Source organism: Syngnathus typhle, linkage group LG5, assembly GCF_033458585.1.
Source record: "Syngnathus typhle isolate RoL2023-S1 ecotype Sweden linkage group LG5, RoL_Styp_1.0, whole genome shotgun sequence".
Classification (NCBI taxonomy): Eukaryota; Metazoa; Chordata; class Actinopteri; order Syngnathiformes; family Syngnathidae; genus Syngnathus; species Syngnathus typhle.
The window spans coordinates 15,499,029-15,523,534 of NC_083742.1; the positions used below are offsets into that span (position 1 = coordinate 15,499,029).

The following is a 24,506-nucleotide window of genomic DNA, read 5'->3' on the forward strand; positions in this document are numbered from 1 at the left end:
CGAGAAGAACGCTCAAACTCCACACAGGAAGGCCAGAGCACCCCGACACCACTGTACACGAGTGACAGGGTCCGAAGCTAAGACTGAACATTTGCATAGAATTGTCAGACATTATGAATAGAAAAAAGTTCAACAATGACAACCCAGCTACAGTTTGAACCATAGAAAAGGCTTTTATTTTTCCTCATCAGTTGCGCAAGACGGACAGTAGCAGCCAGTGCTGGGCGGCTTTGACAGCAACCAAAACAGCAAAAATGTATTGAACATTTGATCAGAGTTTTTGGGGCGCGTTCGTGTTACGAGCGACTGAGCTGTCGGTACAGCTGGATGGTCAAGGACTGGATTTCCGGGTCTCCGGGCCTGATGTCGATAGCATTGAGGAACAAATCCAGAGCCTCCCCGAGGCGGCCCTGTGTGAACGACTCGCGGCCTCGCCTCACCAGCGACTCGTAGGCATCGACGCAGGCCACCGTCGCTTTGGCGGCGCACTGCTCCAACCTCTCGGAGGACGTCAGTTCGGGCTCGCTGGTTGACTCTTCCAGGTTGCCGCTACGGGGATCCTCCTGCATATCCTCCTCCTCCTCCTCTTCCTCCTCTTCGTCCTCTTCTACTTCTTCCACTTCTTCGACATCTTCATGCGAGTTTGGGGTCTTTGTGGTGGCATCCTCCTCCTCCTCGTCGGAAGACCTCGCCGAAATCTTATTCCGGTGGATTTGGAGGGAGCGGATCTTTGTGGTGGCATCCTCCTCCTCCTCCTCCTCATCAGAAGACCTCGCCGAAATCTTATTCTGGTGGATTTGGAGGGAGCGGCGAGACGCCACTGAGACGTTTCCCCGGAAGCTTTTTCTCGAGCTGATGAGCGGTGAGGACTTTGGCGTGGACGAACCATGTGGTGGGAAGCTGTTGAACGGGGCGGAGGCTTTGGAAGACGATGGGGTAACCTTAACCTCCATCTCCTCCACCTCTTCCTCTTCACTGTCATAAATGAGGGGCACTATTTTCTTCTTCTTGGTCACCGCGGCGATAGACTCGTCCATCTCGGAGACGCGGGATTGGATGCTGAGTCCGAGCTGCCTCTCCGTCAAGGACTTGCCCACGTCAAAGGTTCCCGATATCTGAAGCTGCGACAACAGCTTCTCCTCCTCCTCCTCTTCCTCCTCTTCCTCCTCCTCCTCCACCTGGTCGTCATCATCCTGGTACAGGACATCGCGCTCCTCATCCAGCTGAATTGGCGAGAGGAGCTTTCTCTCCTCATCCTGGTACAGGATGTCTTTTTCCTCCAGCCGAAGTTGTGATTGAAGCTTCTTCTCCTCATCCTGGTAGGAGATCTCGCTCTCCTCCAGCTGTAGATTGAAGTTTCCTTCCATCAGCTCGGAGCCGCTGTCGCTGACTCTGCTCCAGCAGTCCACTCTCGAGCTGGACATGGACGACTGCAGGGCGGAGAGTCTGTTGCTTCGGCTCCCATCCGAGTTTGAGTCGTCGCACTTGGGGCCTTCGTCGAGACTGACGTGCGTGAGAGCAACAAGGCTTTCTTCCGGACTTTTCTGGACGTGCTCTCCGAGGTTGTCTGGGTTCCACGGCGGGGGGCTTTCTTCGTCAGCGAGATGGACCGAGCTGCTGCGACCCCGAAGGCCGCCACCCTCCTTGGCGTCGCTGGATCGGTCCAGGCCCGCCCGGGCTGGCGACGTGTTGCTGCGGCGCGGCGAGCATGTGACACTGGATCTGGGCTTGCTCAGTTTCTTATCCTTTAGCAGATCCTCACGCTCACTTGTCGACTTTCGCCTCCACGCGGGCTCGGCGCTCGACTCCAAGATGGTGGCAAACTGCATGTGCAAGTCCGACTCGGCCTTCACCAGCTCGTGGGCCTTCTGGACCCGCCCTTCGATGTACTGTTGCTCTTCGCGGTCCTGCGGGGCCTCGTCGAGGTCCACGTTGAGGCAAAACATGAGGTCATGATCGGAGAGTCCGAACATGTCCATGGTGTGGAGGTGGGCCAGGTGCACGTCCAAGTCGGGGTCACTGCTTCGGTGTTTGGCGTGCAGAGACTGGAGCAGCAGCTGCGTGGAGGAGGACCTGGTGTCCTCCAGGCTGAAGAGCTCCCGCAGCTCCTGCTTGCTGAAATAGCGGAAAGGGTTCTTCTTGTCGCCAGTGGTCTGGCGGATCAGCGAGTCCTTGAAAACCTGCCGCCTGTAGATCTTCTCCTCCACCGTGCCGCAGGTGATGAGTCGGTAAATGACCACGTTCTTGGTCTGGCCGATGCGGTACACCCTGTCCACCGCCTGGGCGTCGGTCGCCGGGTTCCAGCTGGGATCGTAGATGACCACCCTGTCAGCCGCCGTCAGGGTGATGCCGACGCCGCCGACCTGGGTGGTGAGAAGGAAGACGGCGTAGCTGCTGTCCGTCTGGAAAAGGGTGATGAGTCGCTCACGCTCGGCCACCTGCGTGACGGTGCCGTCCAGGCGCAGGACTTTGAAGCCCTGGTTCCTCAGGATGCGCTGAAGGATGTCCAGCACCATCCTGTAGTGGGCGAAGACCAGCGTGCGGTGGCCTTGGGCCCGCAGATGCTTGAGGAGAGTAAGCAGGAAGGCCAGTTTGCCGGACTCGGCGATCAAAGTTTCGTCTGGAACGTTGCTGATGCTCTGACTGCCGCTGTCATCGTGGTAGTTGCTCTGCCGAGCCTCCCTGAGACCCAAGCTGGCTGTGGCCCGGGCGGAGAGAAGCCGCGGGTGGTCACACAGCTTCTTGAGAATGGTCAGCTCCGCCAGAGGCGACCTAGACGTCATGAGCAGCTCCTTGATGTGTTCCAAGGAAATGAACTTCCAGTAGATGTCTTCCTGGATGCTGCTGAGGTACGTCCATACAATCAGGTCATTCTTTCTGGTGAGGGTGGGCCCGCTGGCCCCAGAGACCTTTCGACCCCCGGGCTCCTCGGTCTCCTCTGCGCTCGCAGAGTGACCGGCAGCATCCGACGTGCCGCCGCCGTCTTTGCTCTTCTGCACTTCGGCCTTGGTCCGGCGCAGGAAGTAAGGTCGTATGATGGCCATGAGGTTCTCCGACATCCGGGACCCGAGGACCTTCTCTCCCGGAGTGGCGTCCTTCTCCCGGGCACGAGTGATGGGGTTCTCGTACTGCATCTTGAAGGTTTTGAGCGTGCCCAGCAGAGTTCCCTGACAGGCAAAGTCAAAGAGCGCCCACAACTCTCGCAGATTGTTTTGGACGGGCGTGCCGGTGAGGAGCACTCTGTTTTTAGACGGGATGGCGGTGGCGCACTTGGCCGTTTTGGTGGTGCTGGTCTTGATCTTGTGGGCCTCGTCCAGTATCATGTAGTCCCACTTGAACTCTCGGCCCTGGTAGGACGACAGCTGCTGCCAGTTGTTCATGAGCATGGTGTAGGTGGTGATGATCACACCGCTCCTCCTCTGGATCTTCTCCAGGTTCTTGGTCCGCTCGGCCTTGCTGACACCGTGAAACTCTTTGACCCGCATGCCGGGAGTCCACTTCTTGAACTCCTTGGTCCAGTTAGTTATGAGCGAGGTGGGCATGACCAGCATGGTGTGCTTGACCAGCTCGTTGTCATACATGGCCGAGAGGAAGGAAATGACCTGGATGGTTTTGCCCAGGCCCATGTCGTCGGCCAGAATGCCACCTTTGCGCCCGTCTCTGTAGAGGCTGTACATGAAGGCCACGCCGCTCCTCTGGTAGTCGTACAGCTTGTCGTAGAGCTCCTTGTACAGCTTCAGGCCGCTCTTCTTGACATCCACGTACTCGTCGTCGTCGTCCTGGAAACTCTGCGCCAAAACCTCCTCCAGTTTCTGGATCCGCTTCTGCAGTTTGTCCGTGCGGTGAATGTTGAAGGCCATCTTGAAGTGCTCCAGAGCTTTGCTCACCTCTCCCCCTCGGGCCGCATTTTTGCCGTCTTGGATGTGTCTGCGAGCAAAGACAAGTCAGCCCAGCCACTCTGAAGCGCTCGCCCGCACGTGACATCATGAACTAGTGACATCGCTAACATGTGACATCATCAAAGAGCGGGAGGATCAACCGCACCAAAGCTTCCGCTCGGCCGCCACTCAAACATCGACAGTCCTGACTCGGAGTAGCAACCTCATCCACCTATGTTGTCATAAAGACTCGATCGGCGCTAGCATAGAGCTCCTTTCGCGCAACGGAGCTCGGTGGCCTCTGGTGGAGAGGAGATGTTAACGCAGCATTTTGACCCGCTGCATACAAACAGCCCAATAGAGCATTCAATCGCGCTTCTTCCAAGACTCGCTGTCCAAAAGAACATTCACGGCCGTCATTTTTTTGTTGTTTTTTTTCTTTCTTCTTCCAATTGGTACGAGTATCGCAGTGGGTTAGGGCTATAAACACGGAAAAGTCCAGAAATGAGCTGCGCTCGTGAAGCCGAATCATTCGTGTTTGTATTGCAATGCGGTGATTCTCAACTGCCGGGTCACCCGTCCATCGCGGGCGGGTGGCAGCCAGGCAGGGTGCTGTCGAAGGTTCCTTCATTTGACATACGACTCATGCTCTTCATTTCGTGGTGTTCCTGCTTTTCTTTGCTGTCACTCACTCAATTGACAGTCATTGGGACACGTCACTGCTTGGGAAAATAAGATGGTTTGTTACCTGTGATAGACTTCCATGTTGTCCTCCTCGTCCAAGGACAAAAACCTGAGAAGACACCAACACAGTCAGACACAGCGGTAGTTGACAAACTCCAAACTGGACAATCATTTTCATTGCACAATAAATGTGATCTGAAATTAATTTCCCATCGCTCCCTAGGATGATTTCCTGCATTTTATTAGCTCCAAATGCCTCCTTACAATGTCCATGAACAATTTATGGAGTGTTAGCTCGTGTTAATTCTACTGTCCAACAGCGACTAGCTAGCCCCATGTCCTCCATCACTTCCGTTGTCGTACACGACAGCTAGCCGGCGAGCTCACGTTGACTTACTTGTCCAGCTTGTCCACAAGCTCCTCCGCGTCGCCGTTGGGATCATTTCCATTCATGGCTAAAGCGCCGTCTTGTTCTACGAGCACTTGAGCAACTTGGCAATATCATTAAATTCAAGAAGCTGAAAGAAAAAATGGAGCGCGAGGTTATACTTTCAAGTACGGCTCTTCCCCGCCAATTTGCTCAAACTTGCACACACAGGCGACGTGATGCCGTCACGGACGTTGTCCAATCAGAGACATAGAGAATTTGTGTAGGCGGGACACGGAGGAGCGAGCCCAGCCAATTAAATTAGACGCTAGTGATGTTCCTAATTTCATTGGCTGGAGCTGGAGGTCTCTTTGTAATCGACCAGCACTTTGGTCACGTCTCATTTGCATAAACATTTTAGTATTGATCATTTGTATAAACATTTGTATAAATTACTTGTAGAGCTGTGCTTCTTAACGGTTGTCACCCGCATTTCTCATTGTCCAGAAGTGGCGACATATTTAAAATGAGGGTTTAAAAGTGCCACTTTATATGACGAATCACAAAGCAGCGGTTATTTATAGTGCCCCCAGTGGCCATCTTGTGCCAATAGTCGTGTTTGTGGTGTTCAAATGTAGTGCGACTCCCGAATACCTCTTGTTTTACAGGGAAATTCCCCGATAGTAACTGTAGATTGATGGGAGACCACGAATGAAAATAGGTAATGGTGATGTTTGAAATATAATCCAAAGTGAAGAAAGAACGTGGTGACGTGTGTTGCAGTAGCTTTGCTTTAGAATTTTATCTTGAGCGCTGGTCCTTGAACGTGCCATAGCCTCGTCGAAACCCAGCAGAAGCAGCGAATTGCGATCCAGTTAGTTAGCCGCTCCGTCCAGACAACATGCCTGTGGATGTGAACCAGTGGAGCGGCCCGCTGCAGCTCCACGAGGTGGAGGAGAAGCCCGGCCGGCCTCTGACGGTCAAGTACGGCTCCGTGGAGATCGACGAGCTGGGCAAGGTGCTCACGCCCACGCAGGTGAGCTACAATAGCATAGCTTGCATGGCCTGGTTGGTATCAAATGTTTTTCCATATTTCATTACTTTCCCAATTAAAATGTCCCGCCCCCTTAGGTCCAGAACCGGCCTACGAGCATCGAGTGGGAGGGATGCGACCTCAACAAACTTTACACTTTAGTCCTAACCGACCCGGACGCCCCCAGCAGGGAAAAACCCAAATTCAGGTCAGGCCTTTTCCACAAACTCTTAACTCACATTGACAAATAAATTTAGTTTAGAAAAAAAAAAAAAACACCAGTTGTCATATTTATAACTCAGATTTATCACCAACTCTATGTGGCATAGTTTTTGTTTTGTATATATTTTTTAACCGTGGGTGTTGCAATTTTTCTCCCATTTTTAATTCAACTTTTTTTTTAAATATTTGGCTAGTGTTTCTAATTGAACGTTTTTACCATTCTGTTTTGTTGTCATCAAGTTATTAAATTAAAATTTTTCAAAAGGTTTTTCCTAATTTTCACACTTCAGACTTTTACATTTACCTTTTTTAAAGTTTCAGTTTTAAGAAAAAAGTGCACGTTTGCCAGTGTGTTCAACATTTATTCTATTTTGTTGCCACTTTTTCTTGTTTTGACTTTTTTCCTGCTATTTTAAGACATTTTAGTATTCGAATTTTTTCAACTTTCCACTTGTAATTTTTGCAGATTCAAATATGTTTAAATTCTTTTTACGTTTAATTTTTTTTTTAATTGAAGTTTTTGCTCTCAATTTTCATGTGAATAAAATTTGACATTTTTTCTGTATTTTTTATTTGTTTGTAACGTTCTTGATAAATTCCGGTTCACCTTTTCATGTTTGATTCCAAATAAAAGTATAAGTTAACTGAAAAATTGCAATGTGTTGATGGTGTGGAAACAAGTGAAGGGGAACTTGTGTTTTTCAGGGAGTGGCATCACTACCTAGTGGTCAACACGAAAGGAAACGACCTGTCCTCCGGTGTTGTCTTGTCCGACTACGTTGGTTCCGGCCCTCCTGAGGGAACAGGTAACACTAACAATCATTTTCGAATTAGGTTGTGCAAGCGAGTGACTGCATTGCCCGTGCGCAGGTCTCCACCGCTACGTGTGGCTGGTGTACAGCCAGCCGGGGGCGCTGTCGTGCACCGAGCGCATCCTCACGAACCGCTCGGGCGACGGGCGCGGCAAGTTCAGCGTGGGCGCTTTCCGCCGCAAATACGGACTGGACGCGCCCGTGGCCGCCACCTGCTACCAGGCCGAGTGGGACGACTACGTGCCCAAACTCTACCAGCAACTGGCGGGAAAGTAGGCCTCCTCCGCACTCAAGCCAACAATAACGAATCGTGCGCCACCTAATGCACATAAACGGGTTGACTCAATAAAGCTGCTTTGCAATCAATCACTTTGTCTGTTTGCCATCACATTTAGGTTACTTATTTAAATGGAAAATACACTCGAGTTCTCGCGCTCTGCAGTACATTGGCGCTGTAGCAGATGGACGGACTGGTCACTGTCCGCCAAAGAAAGCAAGGTCTTTGTTCGATAATTTGAATCGTCGTGTTCGATAGAATCATATGCGTCCAAAGTATGAGTGGAATCGTGGAGAAAATTGGTATTGAACATCAACAGTCCTACAATCACAAACAAATTTTCATTTGACCCACATCAGTATTTTTGGACATTTCACAATCTGAATCGTTTTTAAAAGTTAATGTGCATAGTTTTTTAATTTAGTATAACAACCTGATGACCAGAAGACAACATTTAGACATCAAAAAACCTGGGCACACGTTAGTACTGTATTTTACTTTTCTCAACGTTAACATTTTCATTTTTCACCTAGAACAGTGAACATTTTTCAAGAAAGACATGAACAGTTGGCAGGAATTTACAATTTCATGGAGGGGGGGTGGGGGGTCGTTTTGGTTTAATCAAGTAAAGTGATTTAACAATTGAGTAAATTCGTAGTGTGGTGTGAAATGAAACCGTTTTGGTGGTTGAATTGTGCTTGAGTTCATGACGCAAGGCGAGCCAAACCCCGACCCCATCGACGACAAGAAGCCGATTTGATAAACAAATTGAAAGGAAAGCTTGTCGATGCTTCCGTGCTTGTTGCCAGGATTAAAGTGCTTGCAATTATCCTCATCGTGGTCGAAACGAATAAAAATGGGACACTTTATGGGAGGAGGAAAAACATTTGGGTTTTTTTTTTAGCCTGTGAAATCGCAGTTAAAATAGAAATATGAAAATAAGTCAAAGCTCTCTGCAAATCTTTCGGTACAAAGTCGACGCTCACGTGTGTCAGCGAGCGCTTTTTTGCTAGAATCGTAACCTCACTTTACGATGACGGTTATTCTTTGTAGTCTCCTCTTGTTCTCGGTCGCCTGAGCGGAGCGAAGGCTCCGAGTGGCGCTCGCTCGCGTGGCAGGAGCAGAGGAGGCGGTGGTGGGGGGAAGTGGAGGGAAGGGAGGAGGCGCAGTCAAAGGCGTCTCATCTGTAATCGTCTTTGGCCCAGTCGAGCGCGGCGGCCAAGTTGGCGAAGCCCAGGCGCGCGCTCTCCGCGTCAAAGGCGTCTAGCTCGCGCTCCTCGCGCTCGAGCAGATGCTTGACGCGCTCCGTGCGATCCTTCTGCACAGACAGCAACTCGTCCTCCATCTGACCGCAACAACACCACCACCACAATGGCTGTTTTATTTGACGTCGCAGAATCAAGATATGTTTCACATTTTATTCTAGCCATCTTCCCATCAATTATTTGTTCGACAAGCCAAGGCAGCTGTTATTTTTCTCCACTTGGGGTCGCCATTCTCTCGTTGTCTTTGTAACAGCTGGGGCTTTGCACTTGCGTGCGCGCGCGCAGTTTTCAAAGCCGTTCTGGTGAGTGACCCAAGACTGCATCACTTTGCCAACCACATTCGAACTGAACCGAACTGAAAACCGTAAGTGATCGTACTTGAAGAGCGTCTCTTTCAAAAAGGAGTAGCGAAAACGAGTGTTTAAATTGTACATTTAAAATAGCGCTTTAGCGATGACTTGTCAGTGAAAGCAATACAAGAGAAACAAGAGGTGGGGGGGGGGATTACTGTCATTTTACTTTTAGCCCCCCCCCCCAAAAAAATAAATAAATAATAGTCATTACATTCCTTAGTCCCAGTGAGCGTTCGTGACAAATCCACGCACGGGACAGTAGAACGCGCATAACACGTACACGCCCGCAAGTCGAGGGCGCAAGTATGACGTCATGGTGTTGGTGCGCCACGTCCACGCGCGTCCAGCAGAGGGCGACAGGCAACGCTACAACGCCATCCGGCCGCCCACCCGCCTCCTTTGTTGTCTGCACGCATGACGTCATCGCCATGAGGTCGCAGACAAATTAACAAGTGCGTACACACATCAGAAAAAACAGCCACAAAAACAAAGCCCCGTGACGGGATACCTTTTGCTCGAGGTGGGCGCGTCGTAGTGACACTTTCTGCTGCAGCTTGTGTCGCTCGCGCTGGTGCTGTGCGTCCGTCCGAGTCTTGATCTTGCTCTGGTAGGCGTTGAGCAGCTCCAGCTCCTGCTGCAGCTGCTGCTGGAGCGCCTGGCACTCTGCCTCCTGGGACTCGTCCAGCCGCAGCTGAGCGCAAGCGTGAGACAAGATCCCAGCGTCAGGTCTCCCAAAGGGACGGACAGAAGGACGGACGTGCACGGGGGAGCAAACACAATTTGGGGAAAGGAAGCAAGAAGGAAAGATCCACACATCGGCGGGCCACCAATGTAAAGCGTGTAATATTTGAATATAGGCTGCTCTTTGGAGGAGCGGGCGAGCCACATCCTTTCACTGGCATTTGACAGCAGCCCGTCCGTCCATCTTCACCGATCTGTGCCGAGCTGACCGTGGCTCTCTCTAAGCAAATTGTGGCCAAATCTGCTTTGACCTCGGAGCCCTGGCAAAGTAGGAGCCTAGAGCGCGTGTTGGCGCTTTGTCGGCGCTGTCAATGTGAAAGGGTGCTCGCTCAGGGTGCTCGCTCGGGGTGCGTGCTCGCTCGCTCGCTCGCTTGGGGTGTTTGCTCAGGGTGCTCGCTCGGGGTGCTCGCTCAGGGTGCTCGCTTGGTTTCGAGGTGACGACGTGCAGGTACGCACCGCCTGCGAGGCCATCATGCAGTTGATGCTGTGCTCGTAGCGCTGGGCGAGGATGGCCAGCTTGCGCGTGTGCTCGTCCTTGAGGGCCTTGAGCACGGCCTTGTGCTCGCCCTTGGGCGTCACCTCCGTCTGGTGGTGGCGCAGCGCCTTGTACTGCTTGCTCTGCACCTTGCACGTGTCCTGGAACTGCTTCTTGATGGCCAGCTCCAGCGACTGCACGCGGGCACCCGCAGCACAACAAGTCACCATTCAACCCTCATCAACACGAGCCTATAGGGCGGGGCTATGCAAATCAAAGGTCAACACAACGGAGCAACCAGGAAGCCACCTTTCATCCGGGAGGAGTACGAGAAAAGCCACATTTGCGTGGAGCCAGTCTTTGGCTTTAAATGGGTGAGGCCCAGCCAAAAGAGCTCGGGCGACAGGAAAGAAACCAGAAGCGGAACCCACCTTGATGTTCTTGGGCTGCTGCCGCAGCTGCATGACATGCTTGCGGCGGAGCTCCCTCTGCCGTCGGCCGTTGTACTCCATCTGGTTGTCCAGCTCAGTCTGGTGCTGCAGCCGGATCAGGTCCTCGCGCAGCTTCTGGAGGCAGCGCAGCTGCCGGCCTTCCAGCTCCCGCGTGGACTCGTCGTGGCGGATCAGCGTGGCGTGCTCCAGCTCCTTCTGGCTCTCCTTCTTATTCAGCTCCTGCAAATCCCAAACGGCGCCTTTTACCCAATGGCGGCAAGGGTGGGGTGGGGGTGGGGGCAAAACTTTGCACCTCCCGTATGTGCTCCTGCTCCAGGCGGTGGCGGGCGAGCATAGCGTTGCGCTTGAAGGCACGGGCGTGGCGCTCCAGGCGCAGGCGCTGTCGGGCCAGCAGCTCGGCCTCTTCCTCGGCCTGCGAGTGCTGCATGTTCTCCTTGTGCTTGGACAGACGCTCCTGCTTCTCCTTCTTGGGCGTGCTGGCGTCCTCGCTCATCTCCTACCGCGCCAAACAACCACATGGTCAACCGTCGCTCGCTGTCTTTGACGTCTGGCAAGTCTCAAAGGCCGCGGCGTGCTTTCCCACGTTTTGAAAACAGAAGATTGTCAGCGTTCCTCAGCAGTTGAAAAGTGACCCACCAGCAAGGTGGTACAAGTGACAACGGCCACAAAGTTCCGTCGCGCGTTTTGCAAACTCATGGCCGAGCGAAAAAGAAGCTGGCAAAAACAGTGTTCAGTCACCAAGGAACTCCACCTCGGCCAGCATCAAAGACGCTTTTGTGTCTTGGACGTCCTCAAATGAACAATTGTGTCTTGAGGGACAAATGTGGATGTGTTGTGAATGCCAAAACGGTGGCTCGCTTTTATAAAGTCTTCCGAGAGACATCCATTTTGTCCACATACAACCCAAGTCGTGTGAAAGTCTCTTGTGCGACATGTGGCGATGACAGCTTTCTTACCTCCTTGATCTTCTCTTTGCAGAGCTTGTATTGTTTCCTCTGCGTGTCCAGAAATGTGCTGAGCTCCTTTTTCTGCTGCGCCACCATCTGCTGCTGGAACTTCTTCTCCTCGGCCAGAGCCACCTTGGCCTGCGCCGGGGAGCACGATGACACGTTAGCTAGTGTTTGCTAGCTCGTCACGCGCCTGCGCGCACGCAGCTACTGTTTGCTAGCTTGTCCTGCCCCTGTGCGCACGCGGCTTGTGTTTGCTAGCTCGTCCTGTACCTCGAGACACTTTGCCTTTCCTGCGTAGAGTTTTTCCTGTTGACACGTGTTTGCGTACGTATTAGTTCCCCTGGTCCCAAGCCCCACTCGCAGCGCCGCTCACCTCCTTGTCGGCGTGCACGGCCTGCCGCTTAGCCAGCTTCTCCAACTCCGCGTAGGCGTTGTTGGCCTGCGTCTCGACCTCCTTATGCAGCCTGAGGCGATGCTCGTCCATCTCGGCCTTGAGTTTGTTCTCCAGAGCAATCAGCTGCTTCTGGTGTTGTCTCCGCATGCGCTTGTAGCCCGACATCTGATCGCGCAGCTCGCCCTCCTGCTCGCGCTCGTGGATCTGCTTGGTCACCTGAGAGCCGAGAGCGCAACATTTGAACAGAACGTTGCTGTTCTGTCACTTCAGCAGGATTGGACCAAACGCTGTTATGAAGCCTTAACCCTAAGCACCCACCACCACCACGCAGCGACAGTAGGGGCTGCAATCCAACAGGCGGCCTCTCCACCAGAACCAAAACAGCAAGAGCAAGAACGTTTTGTTTTCCCGCAACTACCGAAGCAAGTACGGTCAGTCTGCTTTTAGGCTCACCATATTGTATTGTCTTGAGATTCCGCCGCTTCCACATTTGTCAACAGATCTCAATCTCAAAAGATTGGGCAAAGAAGCACACAAAACAGTGCAACATTGGGTTTTTTCAGCTCAGCAGTTCTTACATGCCAAGACTCACAAATGCAAATATTTTCAACATTGACCTCTTTTACCCGCTTCTTGACCGATTCAAATCATTCCAATCTGCACCTTTTCCATCTTCTACTCCACCTTCCATATTCCTCACGCCATTCAAAAGCCCGACCTTTGACGTCGGAACAATTCAATCACTGCGGGTCACGCTCGCCAAGGATCGTCAAGTGGACCAACCTGAAAGCAGAAGGGTCGCTGCGTGTCCATCTTCCGGTAGTTCCCGGCCAAACGCCTCGGACACAACATGGCAGCGAGCGCGGCCGAGCGCGGCGGCATCCGGGACGCTGGCCCGGGTTTCATCGTCTGGCCCCAGCGCGTCTGCAGGAGCTTGGGTGTCCGAAAGGAACCCCCCTCCTCCACGGTTGGATGCAAACCCAAAGGCCAAGGCCGGCACAGAGCGGCTCTTTGAGCGGCGGGCGGGCAGCAGGTGGCTCACATGAATACCTCATTGACCGGACCTTGGAGGGGGGCGGGTCAGTTGGTGGCACGTTCGTGAGGGGAATTGCCAGCAACAGATGGATTGAGTGCTAAAAGAATGAAATTGCAAAGGCACCGTTTTGATCAAATTTGGCCAAGGACGCACACCCTCGCTCCAAATGACTTAATTTGGTGACAAGGAGACTATTGACTGGCGCACTGGACGAGTATAAGACAACGTTGTCATTTTAAGAAGCGGCGGTCGGCTCAACTGCAAGAGCAAGAAGTGGGGGGTGGGGCACGCAGGATGCCTGCGAACTTGTGCGTTTGCAAATGACAGCCGGCTTCGTCGCTTCCTCGTTGGACAAGCGAGCTTTGTTTTGACCCATAATAACCTCTGCGCCTCCCCCACTCTCGCAACCTTCGCCTCCTACCCACGGAGGGCGCGCAAAAATCCCGCCGGAGGACCATCGCCTGAACCGGCATCGACGACGAGTGCGGCTCCACAATCTGCCCACGGCCGAACTCTTTGTCTCCCTGCCCGGGGCCGCGGGAAAAAAATGATGTCATCGAACACCGAGCCAGCACGCTGGCACACAGGAGCAAATGAGCTGACGTGCGAGCGCGCGCGTGTCCGTTCTAAACATTTGTCAAGGACACCGGGGCACGCTCATCTCAGCAAACTCACACACTGCAAACACACACAAACGCGCTCGGTCTCTCTCCCTCTCTCTCTCTCTCTCTCTCGCCCTCTCTGTCACGCACGCACGCGCCCAGCGGTTGACAGCGAGTTGCAAGAGCCCACGTGAAAGCCAGACAACTTACTACAACTGGCTACCACTTGTTTCCATGACAACAGACGAGTGAGAGACCTAGCGAGAAAGAAAAGAAGTGGAAGGAGAATGCCCACCACGCAGCTCATTTAGGCTGCTCCAGCTGCCAGTGGCTGCAAGAAAATCGCTGAGAGCTAAAGACATGCATGTGGGTAGATGCAATTTACATGACCATGCCCACCAAACATCTCACGCAGCCTGTTTGGTATTGCCGTCGCTGCTTATGGAATGCAGCCGTCCGTCAAATATTTGCCAAATAGCAAACGATGCGTCGCCAGATAACCAGCTGGCTTGGAGACATTGGCCGTGTTTTTCATTCGGCCCTGCCCGCATGTGACTCACCAAAGATGCTGACTTGATGGTGGCAAAGCGGGCCTGGTTCTTGTAGCTTTGGGCCTGGCTGCTCTTTGGGTGCATGCTGTCATCCCATTTGCAATGCTGCTCCGCAAAAACACACACACACAATTTGTTTATTTTCCCTTCAGCAAGCCAGCACGCTGACTTTTGGCTTATCCAGTCCCTGCAACCCGTCCCAGCTGACAGTCTGGGCGGCCCGTTGTGGCGGTAATACCTCGTCAGCAGGCGCTGGGGACTCCAGGGTTCCCCCGTAGTCGTGCGGATGCATCATCAGGCTCATGTCGTCCAGATGCTCCTGCAGGCTGTTGACGCTGCCGCTCGGGCTGCCCGTGCTGACCGACGTGCTGGCTACCGAGTGGTCGCTGCCCAGGCTGTTCATCTCGCGACTGGCCGCCTCGCTGTCCTGCCATGTCACGTCCACAAAGTCACTTCTGCCCACGGCCGTCTGAATGTGTCTGGTCCCACCTCCTCGTCCTCCTGGCTCTCCCCCGTGGGCCCGTTGTGCTTCTCCTGGTAGAGGATCTTCTTCATCTTGCGGTACTGCAGGTGGTCCAACTCGCGCACAGCATCTTTGGTCCTCTGGATCAGGTCCAGCAGGATCCTCGGCGACCGCTCCCGTCGCACAAAGTCATGCTGGGACGAGAAAAATGCTTTTAAGCGGGCGCTTTGTGAGACGCACAGAAAATCAAACAAGAGTCCTCGTTCCCTTGCGCTGCATTGATATCAAATGGACTTTATTCGAACAAAAACATTTCCAACGCGGGCAGTTTGGAAATCGGCTTCAAATACCGGCGTTGCGGCGGCCACTCACTCGCAGCAGCTCCCCCGACGAGGGTCGCTCCTGAGGAATTTTCAGAAGGCAGTAGTCCACAAAGCTTCGGAAAAGGTCAGACCTGCACAGATGGATGCCCTTGTGGACTTGTGCATTTACTCCAATCATATGCGAAGTTTCCAATTCAATTCAATTGATTGGAAATGAGCACATCTGCTCCAAAGATGAATTTCATTTTTCAAAGAAGCTGCATTTTAAAAACAGATGGACTAATGACAAAGGCATAGTTCCAACCTCGTCGTATTGCAGTGTGCGTATTGTGTTGCCTGGCATGTTGGGCTGGGCTAGGCTAGGCTAGGATAGTGTAGGGGGGAGCACGCTGGCGCCTTACCACTCGTTGGCTTGCAAGGTGGGCGAGTCGTTCTGCGCGATGTGATATAAGGCACTCATGGCGTTCATGTTGAACAGCGGCGGCTTGCGCTCGGCTGGAAGCACACACGCCAGACAAAAGTCAGTCAAAGGCCCCACGGACCCAAGTCACCTTTGGCTTGGCACAGCTACCTAATTCGATGCAGGTGATCCCCAGAGACCAGATGTCCACTTTTCCTTCGTACTGGCCCTCGTCCATGGCCAGGATCACTTCGGGGGCCATCCTGACCACACGCACAACAAACACGCAATTGGGCACACCAAAGATTTCCCTCATGCTGCAAGCAAATCTCTCCAATGGCCTTTCCACGTCCACGCGTGTTTTTGCAGTGGCCCGGGGAGAACACAAACTAAGCATGAATAATACAAACAATGAGGCCTGGCCAAATTGAAAAGTGAAAGCCCAACTCGGAGCTCTCATTCAAAGTCTCACCAGTAAGGCGTCCCCACAAAGGAGTTGGCGGGTGAGGCGATTGAGGCGGAGCCAAAGTCGGCCAGCTTGACCTGGCCTAGCTCCGTCAGCAGGATGTTCCCCGCCTTCACGTCTCTGAAGAGTACCAGTGTTGATAAACAACATTGAGCTTTGCAGCTGAACAAAAAGGCTTTAAATAAAACAGGGACATTGCATCTTACGTTCACTAAAAAAAACACTCGAATTTTGAGCTGTGGAAAATACCTTTTTGCTTATTTTTTTTTCCCCCCAGGAAAATAAAAGAACGGGGTCTGAATTTGGAGGGATGTGTTTTCCATTTGACAGGGTTTCTGCTTTTTCAATGTATTCAAAGCATTTGATTTAAAATCCCTCAAAACTGTCCCCCCTCTGGCTCCAGACGGCGTACCCATTCCGCCCTTCCGTTTTATCGTGCCGAGGTTGCTTGAGGTCGCCCCGCTGGCTTCTGCTCGCTGTTGACGAGACGGATTTACGATGCTCACCTGTGAATCATGTCGTGGCAATGCAAGTAAGCCAGTCCCAGCAAGGCACCGTGGGAGATGGCGGCAATTTCCGTCTCTTGCAGTGGCTTCTTGTGAACTTTGATAGACCAAAGCCAAGAAAAAAAAAATGACAACCTTCTCGTACACAAATTTGAATGCAGAAGATCCTCCGGGGAGCAAACGTACCCTCGAGTAAATCCGAAGCTGATCCCAGGCAGTACTCCATCACCAGCTTTTCAAACGCACAAGAAAGATGAGCCCAGGCTTTTGAACCACCGAGCAAACGGCAGGGGGCGCCGTCCGGACACGTCACGGAAGGAAATACTCACCCAGGCGGTGTTGTCTCTCAGGTAGCAACCTTTGTACTCGATGGTGTTGGGGTGGCGCAGCTGGCCCAGAAATTTCACCTCCTTGATGATGTCCTGCCACTTCTGCCCGAGAAATTCACGCTCGGAGCTTGCGCAATGCTGACTTTTTCTTGGGAGCGTATTGCCGTGTGTGCGTGCGTATGTGCGTGTCTTACTTCAGTGGTCTGCTTGCCGTGGTAGGACATCTTCTTGATGGCCACCACCTCGTTGGAATACGAGTTGCGGGCCTGAACGAAAATGACAAGACAATGAGAGCAGAGCAGACACATTCATTCTGGTGCCCAAAAAAATCTTTGTCTGACTTGGGCAACGACGCTAACGTTGCTAACGTCGCAGGCATCAGCCTAAAAAATAGCCGATGACGTCAGGCGTGGGCCCTTGGGACTTTTTCCAAGACCCGAAAGGGCTCGTTTTTTTCTTCGCGTCCTAAAAGTCTTGACTTACAAAGTAGACGGCCCCGAAGCTGCCATGTCCGATCTCGTGCAGGTCGCAGAAGACGTCCTCTGGGTCGTCTTTGAAGAAGAGCTGGGCCAGCTCGGGGTCCTTGGGCGCCCCTTTGCGCGCCGACGACGGCATGGCCAGGGGGCGCTGCTCTCGTCGACGCCAGCCGCCGGCCTGGCATTGGCCAGCCGCACCGCCAAAGGCTGCCGAGCAAAAACCAAAAGGTCACCAAGCTGAAAGCCCTTCCCTTCGCCACGGGCGGGATTGCCAGATGTGTCCTCAATCAAAAAGACGCGCCGATACCGAATACAGAGCAAGGGTTAGGGTTAAGGTCAGCAATCAACCAAAGATGAAAGTCAACCTTCACAATGAACCCTTTCAATGAGCCATTTGGATGTCTCTTCTTTTACTTCTCAACTCAGCTTTCAACATTGATCACAAAGGAATCCCGGCCGAAGATGCACATTGCAAAGCGGCCACTTTGAGCCGCCGTCCGTCAAAAGCGGGACACCGGAGGCGGCCAATACTACTTGCTTTCCATTCTCCCTCTACTGTGCCACCATCTAGTGGCCGGCCAATTGTGCAATTACAGCCAAAATAAATGTTGAACAAAATGGCGCAAGAACAAAGCAATTGCGGCCTTATTGACCCGATTGCTGCCCTTATTTTCACGATAGATTCAAGTGAACCGAAGGCATGCGATCATGACGGACGGGAGTGATCAGCCAATATTGGCTCACGCGACCCTCGTGAGAATCAAGCACTACGGAAGAACACCAAGGGAGTTAGCATTTTTGCTTCTCACACCACCAAGCGGGTACGTTGTGTTGCATTGTCTACCTGAGTGTGAATGGAGCGGTCGCCAGATGTGCCTTTGGTCGCTCCTTCTGCCCTCACTTAAAAGCCGAAGCAGATTTGACGCCAATGCTCCTCGCAGACGAGATCTTTCTTACTCCTGAAACAAGGAAGAATCAAAAAAAGAGTCCGCACTTAGAATTGCAAAGCACATCTCGGAATGGACTATTTTTTGGGGGCTTGATGAGAGTGTGGCTGCAGATTAAACTATGAGCGGGATAAAAATATCTGCTCTGCCTGTGCACATGCACACGCATGCATGCACTCACACACACACGCGGTCTAGATGTATAAAAAATAAAGAGCATGCCCGTGAATCATTTCAAACACAAACCGACACTGGCAGGAACCTCTGGGACCCTTGGCTTCCTACTCCTCAGCTTCCTCACTCTTCCTTATTTAGGCACTTGGTGGTCCATTTGCTCATCAGCGAGTTAGTCAGCAAGCCTCAGTTAGCGCCCGTCAGGTTAGTGGGTAGTCAATTGTCAGTCAGTCCATCCACCTGTCCGTGCACTTGCCGGCTGACTTTTCAGTCAGTTAGCCGGACAGTCGACCAGTCCGTCTGCTATTGACTTCTTTTCTAACCTTGCTCATGAGTCGCTCCATCTGCCCTCATCCGAGTTAGTCGGTTACATCTAGTGCCAACAAGAGTTCATCAGTTGTTTATTTCGTCATTGCTCAGTCCATCTGACTGTCCACTAGTTTGTTATAGTAATCCATCCATTGGTTAGTTATTTTCTTAGCGTGCTGCTAGTTACGTTACATGGAACTACGACAGTATAGCCATAAAATATCTTCATATTATTTCCAAAACACTTGATGTTGGTTGGTAAATCCGCCAGACCTCAACACTTAGAGCCAACCCGGGACACTAAAACAACGACCACGCCGGCCGCCAGTAGCTAAAAGTATGCTAATTAGCGCTAACCCGCCAAGCAGACTGGACTCGTCCGACTTAACATTGCGGATTATCTTTAGCAACAGCTACTGACAGCGCGGTAGGAAAAATGAGGTCAACTGTGAACTGAGGAGGCGCGACTCCAGTAAAAAAAAAAAAAAAACGTCTCTCTGCGTAAAAAGTAGGAAGGTATTACGGGCGTGAGGAAGCAATTTTATTGGGGGAGGTCATCTGGGTCGCCCAAGTGGAAAAAAGCAGAAGCCAGAGGAAAGCCCAAAGGGGAAACGGCCACCGAGTCATCTCGTCCTTGTCTTCAAATGCATGCCGGCGCTCTAAATTATGTACATGCCATACAAGAGACGGCCCGCAGGCATGCAGACCGATCCTTCGGCCTCCTTAGGACAGTGACGCCACGACTACCCAATAATGAGCAGAACGACTGATAAACTGTGACGTAACGTCGCTCAGCTGGATGAGGAACATCCAATCGTTTTCCAAACAGATGACCGAGCAGTTGGCACGAACAGTAACCGGAAAAACGGTGTTAGCTAAAGACATCAACCTGTGTAAACTGCACTCAGTGAAGAGCACAAGTATGAAAAACACAAATTCACATTTTCCAAACATACACCGATCACTTGGGCCTTGACACAATGACTGCACGAGAATGGCGGCAAAAGGTGTTTTCTTGGTACGGCGGGTTAACGTAAATCGGGTGACGTCCGACGTATAACGAATCCTCACGGGCGCGCATTTTTCAACATCAACCAGGACAAAAGCAACGGGATCGCGCGCGCGCACGGTTTTACCGCGCACGAGCGACAGACGGCGAAGCGTCTGTTGGCGCGTGCGTGAGCCGGGGGATGGGGGGGGGGGGGGGTTGACGTCATTTTCTAGCTTTTTACAACAATCGTGTTTACTTTGAACGCAGCGCGTCAGTCGACAAATTCAATTGAATGGCAGACAAATGGTAAAAAATAAATTTACTGGAATTAATGAACGCACAAAATAGGGGTAATTTAGATCAAAGGCAAAAATTTGAATGGGGTTGGGGGGGGGGGGGGGGAGGCAGCGGCGGCGTTGATAGTAAAACCTTCCACGGTAGTCCACGCACTTGTCACGCTGACCCACATTGCGTAACACTGACGAAATCCTCCTCCCCACCTGCTGTCACATTCCGCCCGTGTGTCGAACTCACCAGCGGCACCGGCGAAGACCACCGAGCGAGCGACGCATCCTTGTCCCAAGAAAGCGGCCGTGGACGCGGAGCAGGTGACCTAACCCGAGCGAACCGCGGCCACAGCCACGGCAGTCGTCTGTCAGCCTACTGGAAGGCAAGCTGCGTGCTGACCAATCATCCAAACGTGATGCGACTCATCCGAACCAGAGTCGACAGCTACGAAGTTGCCGCCGCCTCCGACCGAGCGCAGTGACGTCGTCGATTGAAAGACTCCCAAGTGACTTTGCGCTAGCATGAGCTAGCGGCTAATCCGCCAGTAGGAAGTGTCAATCACGCACACACCCCCGCTCGTTGCCCTCCTTCCCCTCGGCTGCTCACCTATTTTTAGGTGGTGGTGGTTGTGTGGGAGAGGGGGCGCAAATCGTCGTGCTAGGAGCTAAAACACACGCACACACGCACGCACTCACTCACACAAAAAGAGACATGGAGATTTAGTTCCAGTTTTGGGAGGGAAACTGTCTCAGTTGTGGTCGGACTTCCTGATTGGATGATGACGGCGGGAAACGCAAAGCCTTAGGTCGATTGAGCGTGCGCGCACGCAGTCACACGCACACGAATGCGCGCGCACGCGTCGGACAACCCAAAGTTGCATTTGTCGCCTAGAAAAACATAATTAAAAGGACATTGTATCTGAATAAGTCTTCATAAACCACTGTCACTCCTTTGTGTCATGTGTGGTGAAAAGATTGCGTTCGTGCAACAAGCGGGAAGGCAATAAGCGGTTTCAAAGGCAATGCTGCCATCTGTCGGTCATATCTGGAACTATATTAACGTCGACCCCCGTTTTGGCATTTTCCTCGGCCACTGGCAGAGCTAGAGGGGTGCTATGGGGGAACCACCCACGACTATTCTCGGTACTAGGCCAGGGGAGTTTGGGGTAGTTTAATAATTGTTCCATATTTTCTCCTGGTTCTCCATAGTGTCAAACGCGTGGAGCTCCCAGCCGCAACGCAGGGTCTGGCGTGCTTTTGCTGGTTGGTCATCTCCATGCTTCCTAGTCGAAATGATGAGAGGTCTCCAGGTGGGAAGCAACATCACGATCAGCGGATGAGGCAACCAGACGACGAAGAGGCACGGGATCCAGACATGCAAACCGACGAGCAGGGTCATTTGTCTTCTGACAGGCAACGCTGCCGTAAATGTATTTGATGGTCCGTTTTGGTTGTCATGCATCACCACCATGTTCATAAAAAGACTAAAACTCCCACTTTGGTCACATTTGTCTTCTTATGGTTGCACACAAAAGGCATCAGAGAAACGTGTCATAATTTAGTAATATTTCTCATTTTTGAATTAAAGTTGAGCTTTACAGAGTAACGTGTCAAAAGCCTTGCTATTTTTTGTAATACAAAAAAAGTTTTATTTGAAAAAAGATCAAATTGGGTACATATTATGTGGAAAGCAAATGATTATTTTTGAAATTGTTTTATGTTGTTATGCTTGCCGAATAAAACATGACTTTGATCCAAAAACGTTGCTGCAATGAAGTGTTTTTGTTTTTCTTCTCCGCGTTTAGTTTAGTCAAGCAGCACTCACAATTGAGCGTCACTGGGCCTCGCTAAGCAGCAGGTTGCGCGCCACCTGGAATGCCGCCACCATGGAGCTCAGCTGGATCTTCTCGCTGGTGCCCGATGCCAGCCGGTGCCTAAAAACCAGAGCGGGCGGCGGGTCAGCGCGGGGCGGCTTTGCCTTTTGGCCACGTCGCGCACTTACTCCACGTCCGCCAGCTTGATGAGGAGGTTCATGCGCACCGAAGGCGGTAAGTCCACTTTTTAAACCATTGGCAAACCGAGAAAAGAAAACACAACAACAGCGCTCATTTGGAATGCAGCTCAGGATGAACCAGCGCAGCTCACCGTTGGCGTTGGCTCAAAATGTACGTACCTCTGTGGATGAGCAGGTGGACCCGCGTGAGGATGTCCTGCAGCGCTAAACCTTTCAGCGTCTTCAACTCCAGGATCTCTGGTGGACGTGCAAAAGGCAAATGAGTGGGAGGCAGTGACCCACCATAAGCGCTTTCTGTAAATTGACTTTTTGACTGGCTGCCCAAAGAGTTTTTCAGCCTTCCTCAGATCCGTATGTCCAGTCGGATCCGAATGGGCCAGTGTCAACGTTGGGACTTACGCTTATAGGCGGTGCCAAAGTCTTTGTTGAGTGACCAGTCCAGGATGTTAGCGATGTCGGAGCGCAGCGGCTGTCCCGTGCAGGCGTAGGCCGTGTCCTCGCTGATGCGGCTGTATGCCATGCTCGTGCTCTGCAAAGGCAGGCGTGTCAAGCAAAAGCATCACATGGCCGCCGGGAGGAAAAGACGGAGGGCGGCACCTGCAGGATGTTGAGGCATCGCCGCATGTCGCCCGACGACAAGGCCACCAGCGCCTTCATTCCATCCGGAGTGACGTCCACGCTGGACACAAAGGGTGTCGTAAACTCGCGCTTGTCGCTAAAGTCGCCTCGCCAGAGCCTCTCCTCCAATCCGCGTGGAGGCCATCACAAACTCAGCGTGCGCTGTGATGACCCACTCACTCCCGAGTAAAAGTGTTTTTTGGTGTTTGGGCCGGCGGCCACTGACCTCTCCTGCTGGATGACGTGCTGCAGCCTGGGGATCATCTGCTCGGGCGATAGCGGTCCGAAGCGGAAGCGCGTGCAGCGAGACTGCAACGCCGGGATGATTTTGGACAGGTAGTTGCAGATCAGGCAGAAGCGGGCGTTCTCCGTGTACTTCTCCATTACTGCCGTGGGGGACGGCAACACGTAAGAAGCGCTCATCGAGAGGGACGCCTTTTGCCGGCACGAGGCTCACCGCGTCGCAAGGCGTTCTGGGCATCCTGCGTCATGGCGTCGGCCTCGTCCAGGATCACCAATTTGAACCCTTTCCTGAACGGGCACGGGAAGCACACGGGAAGCCGTCAAGAGCCGCTCGCTCGCCCGCTCCCTACTCGAGAGAGCGCTGGGAGTGAGGACGAATAATGAAAGATGATTCCTCGTCGCCACGGGGAAAGAAGCCGGCGTGCCACTCGCACCCAAAAGCTTGCGAGCCGCGTCTTACTTGAAGATGGTTCTGGTGCTGGCGAAGCTCAGGACGGGCCCACGCACCACGTCGATGCCTCGGTCATCCGACGCATTGAGCTGCAACGCCAGCTTCGGTCAGAACGCAGCCCGGCGCCTCCGAACGGGCCGAGTGGACGTACCTCCAGAACCATGGAGTTGAACTCCTTGCCCTTGTATAGCTGCTTGGCGCAGGCCAAGATAGTGGATGTCTTGCCGGTCCCGGGCGGCCCGTACAACAGCAGATGTGGCAGTCTGTCTTCGCTGATGAACTTCCGGACTGCAAATTCATGTAGGAAAAAATAAAATAAAAATGCCTGCGTGTTATTTGACCGCTTCACTTTTCATCTCACCGCTCACCCGTGGGTTTTGACTTACTGGTGCTGAGAATGTCTTTGTGTGAAATCAGGTCGTCCAGTTTCTGCGGTCGGTATTTTTCCACCCTGGAGCGCAAGCGGTTCAATAAACAAGCGCATGTGCGAGGATGCGTTCTTCAGCACTCTCTGATACGTATGGCGATTCATCGCTGCTTTGGATTAGGGCGGCAACTAAGGAGTAGCCATGTTGTCCAGTTTAATCCACCATTTGGGGAAAAAACAAACAGATTTCTTTCCTTTCATTCGTTATTTCAAACAGAAAAGCAGATGCAAAAACGATGACAACGCAGCTCCTAATTAGGTTGGAAAATGAGCAAAAATAGTGTCAATTGTTGTAAAAGCAAGTGTTTGCTTAAAAAAAAAAACGGAGGAAGAAATGGGAGAATATTTACAGGTGAAAGGCTCCAGATTCATGGATTTGTACAATAATACGTTAATAAATCACTTAATTATTCATCAACTACAATTTCAGCGAGCACAATGACAGTTAAACTTCGATATAATTTTCTTTTTTCAAACGGGCGCAGTGTAGCGCCAACTACAGGCGAGAAACACTTAAACATCCGTTGTTGGTGTTGGTTTCCCGGAGCCGCGGTGAGGGAAGCCGAAGTCCACTGGAAGATGTCAAGCTTAAAGTAATTCTGCTACCGTGCACAGGATATAAACTGAAAACTCGAATCAAGCGGTTGAAGTAGGCAAGGATGACAACGGAAGCGGACTTGCCGAACTGCGAAGGTAAGAGAAGCTAAGCTATGCTACGTTAGCCTTGCGACTTTGGCTAACTTGGCTCGGCGACGTCCCGTCTCGCTCACCAGGGTAAGTTTGTGGATTTCAGCGGTGTTTTCGCGGTGGCGGCCATCACGTTATCGTGGAACGGAAAGAAAACGTCAGCGGGACGCCACGGCGGCAACTTTGACGCCACTCCAACTCGCCGTATTTACCGCGCGCAACACAAACCGGAATAGACGTCACAGCCAATGGTAAATCCTTTTCCGGTTTTGTGGACATGGAATAGTAGAAACTTGGGGGAAA

General features: G+C 52.2%; 4 protein-coding genes across 9 annotated transcripts; 1 reads left to right on the plus strand and 3 right to left on the minus strand.

The window, feature by feature from the left end:
• Positions 1 to 153: 153 nt before the first annotated feature.
• On the minus strand, positions 154 to 5,525 carry ercc6l (excision repair cross-complementation group 6-like). Its single transcript, XM_061278277.1, has 3 exons — positions 4,960 to 5,525; positions 4,627 to 4,671; positions 154 to 3,927 (listed from the first exon to the last, which is right to left on the minus strand). The coding sequence occupies exons 1-3, from the start codon at positions 5,013 to 5,015 to the stop codon at positions 297 to 299; spliced, it is 3,732 nt and encodes a 1,243-aa protein (XP_061134261.1). The 5' UTR covers positions 5,016 to 5,525; the 3' UTR covers positions 154 to 296.
• A 91-nt stretch (positions 5,526 to 5,616) lies between these two features.
• Positions 5,617 to 7,362, plus strand: pebp1 (phosphatidylethanolamine binding protein 1). Its single transcript, XM_061278286.1, has 4 exons — positions 5,617 to 5,965; positions 6,061 to 6,170; positions 6,890 to 6,990; positions 7,055 to 7,362. The coding sequence occupies exons 1-4, from the start codon at positions 5,831 to 5,833 to the stop codon at positions 7,270 to 7,272; spliced, it is 564 nt and encodes a 187-aa protein (XP_061134270.1). The 5' UTR covers positions 5,617 to 5,830; the 3' UTR covers positions 7,273 to 7,362.
• Positions 7,363 to 7,595: 233 nt separating this feature from the next.
• Positions 7,596 to 20,151, minus strand: taok3a (TAO kinase 3a). Of its 5 annotated transcripts, none has more exons than XM_061278281.1 (22): positions 20,011 to 20,151; positions 17,900 to 18,014; positions 17,063 to 17,262; positions 16,774 to 16,845; positions 16,580 to 16,681; positions 16,437 to 16,482; positions 16,251 to 16,347; positions 15,751 to 15,864; positions 15,450 to 15,541; positions 15,280 to 15,373; positions 14,928 to 15,009; positions 14,582 to 14,749; positions 14,331 to 14,519; positions 14,102 to 14,197; positions 11,883 to 12,119; positions 11,780 to 11,815; positions 11,516 to 11,644; positions 10,852 to 11,055; positions 10,539 to 10,778; positions 10,089 to 10,301; positions 9,400 to 9,582; positions 7,596 to 8,618 (listed from the first exon to the last, which is right to left on the minus strand). In XM_061278281.1, the coding sequence occupies exons 3-22, from the start codon at positions 17,192 to 17,194 to the stop codon at positions 8,454 to 8,456; spliced, it is 2,691 nt and encodes an 896-aa protein (XP_061134265.1). In that variant the 5' UTR covers positions 17,195 to 17,262; positions 17,900 to 18,014; positions 20,011 to 20,151; the 3' UTR covers positions 7,596 to 8,453. The 5 variants fall into 5 exon arrangements, with proteins under 5 accessions (XP_061134265.1, XP_061134266.1, XP_061134267.1 ...); XM_061278278.1 differs by lacking the exon at positions 7,596 to 8,618 and adding an exon at positions 8,664 to 9,297; XM_061278282.1 differs by lacking the exon at positions 11,780 to 11,815.
• A 1,235-nt stretch (positions 20,152 to 21,386) lies between these two features.
• On the minus strand, positions 21,387 to 24,454 carry rfc5 (replication factor C (activator 1) 5). 2 transcript variants are annotated; one of them, XM_061278284.1, is made up of 11 exons: positions 24,287 to 24,454; positions 23,476 to 23,540; positions 23,241 to 23,377; positions 23,099 to 23,178; positions 22,853 to 22,926; positions 22,622 to 22,781; positions 22,375 to 22,456; positions 22,177 to 22,306; positions 21,937 to 22,014; positions 21,766 to 21,820; positions 21,387 to 21,697 (listed from the first exon to the last, which is right to left on the minus strand). In XM_061278284.1, the coding sequence occupies exons 1-11, from the start codon at positions 24,331 to 24,333 to the stop codon at positions 21,598 to 21,600; spliced, it is 1,008 nt and encodes a 335-aa protein (XP_061134268.1). In that variant the 5' UTR covers positions 24,334 to 24,454; the 3' UTR covers positions 21,387 to 21,597. The 2 variants fall into 2 exon arrangements, with proteins under 2 accessions (XP_061134268.1, XP_061134269.1); XM_061278285.1 differs by having other exon boundaries at positions 23,476 to 23,645; positions 24,287 to 24,428.
• Positions 24,455 to 24,506: the final 52 nt, after the last annotated feature.

Coding starts and splice junctions, on each gene's coding strand:
- pebp1 (XM_061278286.1), top strand. CDS start 5,831: ATGCCTGTGGATGTGAACCAGTGGAGCGGCCCGCTGCAGCTCCACGAG. Junction 6,171..6,889: donor AGGGAAAAACCCAAATTCAG/GTCAGGCCTTTT, acceptor TGTGTTTTTCAG/GGAGTGGCATCACTACCTAG. Junction 6,991..7,054: donor CGGCCCTCCTGAGGGAACAG/GTAACACTAACA, acceptor GCCCGTGCGCAG/GTCTCCACCGCTACGTGTGG.
- ercc6l (XM_061278277.1), bottom strand. CDS start 5,015: ATGAATGGAAATGATCCCAACGGCGACGCGGAGGAGCTTGTGGACAAG. Junction 4,672..4,959: donor CTTGTGGACAAGCTGGACAA/GTAAGTCAACGT, acceptor GTGTCTTCTCAG/GTTTTTGTCCTTGGACGAGG. Junction 3,928..4,626: donor AACATGGAAGTCTATCACAG/GTAACAAACCAT, acceptor CTTTGCTCGCAG/ACACATCCAAGACGGCAAAA.
- rfc5 (XM_061278284.1), bottom strand. CDS start 24,333: ATGGCCGCCACCGCGAAAACACCGCTGAAATCCACAAACTTACCCTG. Junction 22,927..23,098: donor AGCACCAGAACCATCTTCAA/GTAAGACGCGGC, acceptor GTGCCCGTTCAG/GAAAGGGTTCAAATTGGTGA. Junction 21,698..21,765: donor ATCAAGCTGGCGGACGTGGA/GTAAGTGCGCGA, acceptor TCTGGTTTTTAG/GCACCGGCTGGCATCGGGCA.
- taok3a (XM_061278278.1), bottom strand. CDS start 17,194: ATGCCGTCGTCGGCGCGCAAAGGGGCGCCCAAGGACCCCGAGCTGGCC. Junction 12,120..14,101: donor CCATCAAGTCAGCATCTTTG/GTGAGTCACATG, acceptor CTCGGCTCTCAG/GTGACCAAGCAGATCCACGA. Junction 11,816..11,882: donor CCGTGCACGCCGACAAGGAG/GTGAGCGGCGCT, acceptor ACGTGTCAACAG/GAAAAACTCTACGCAGGAAA.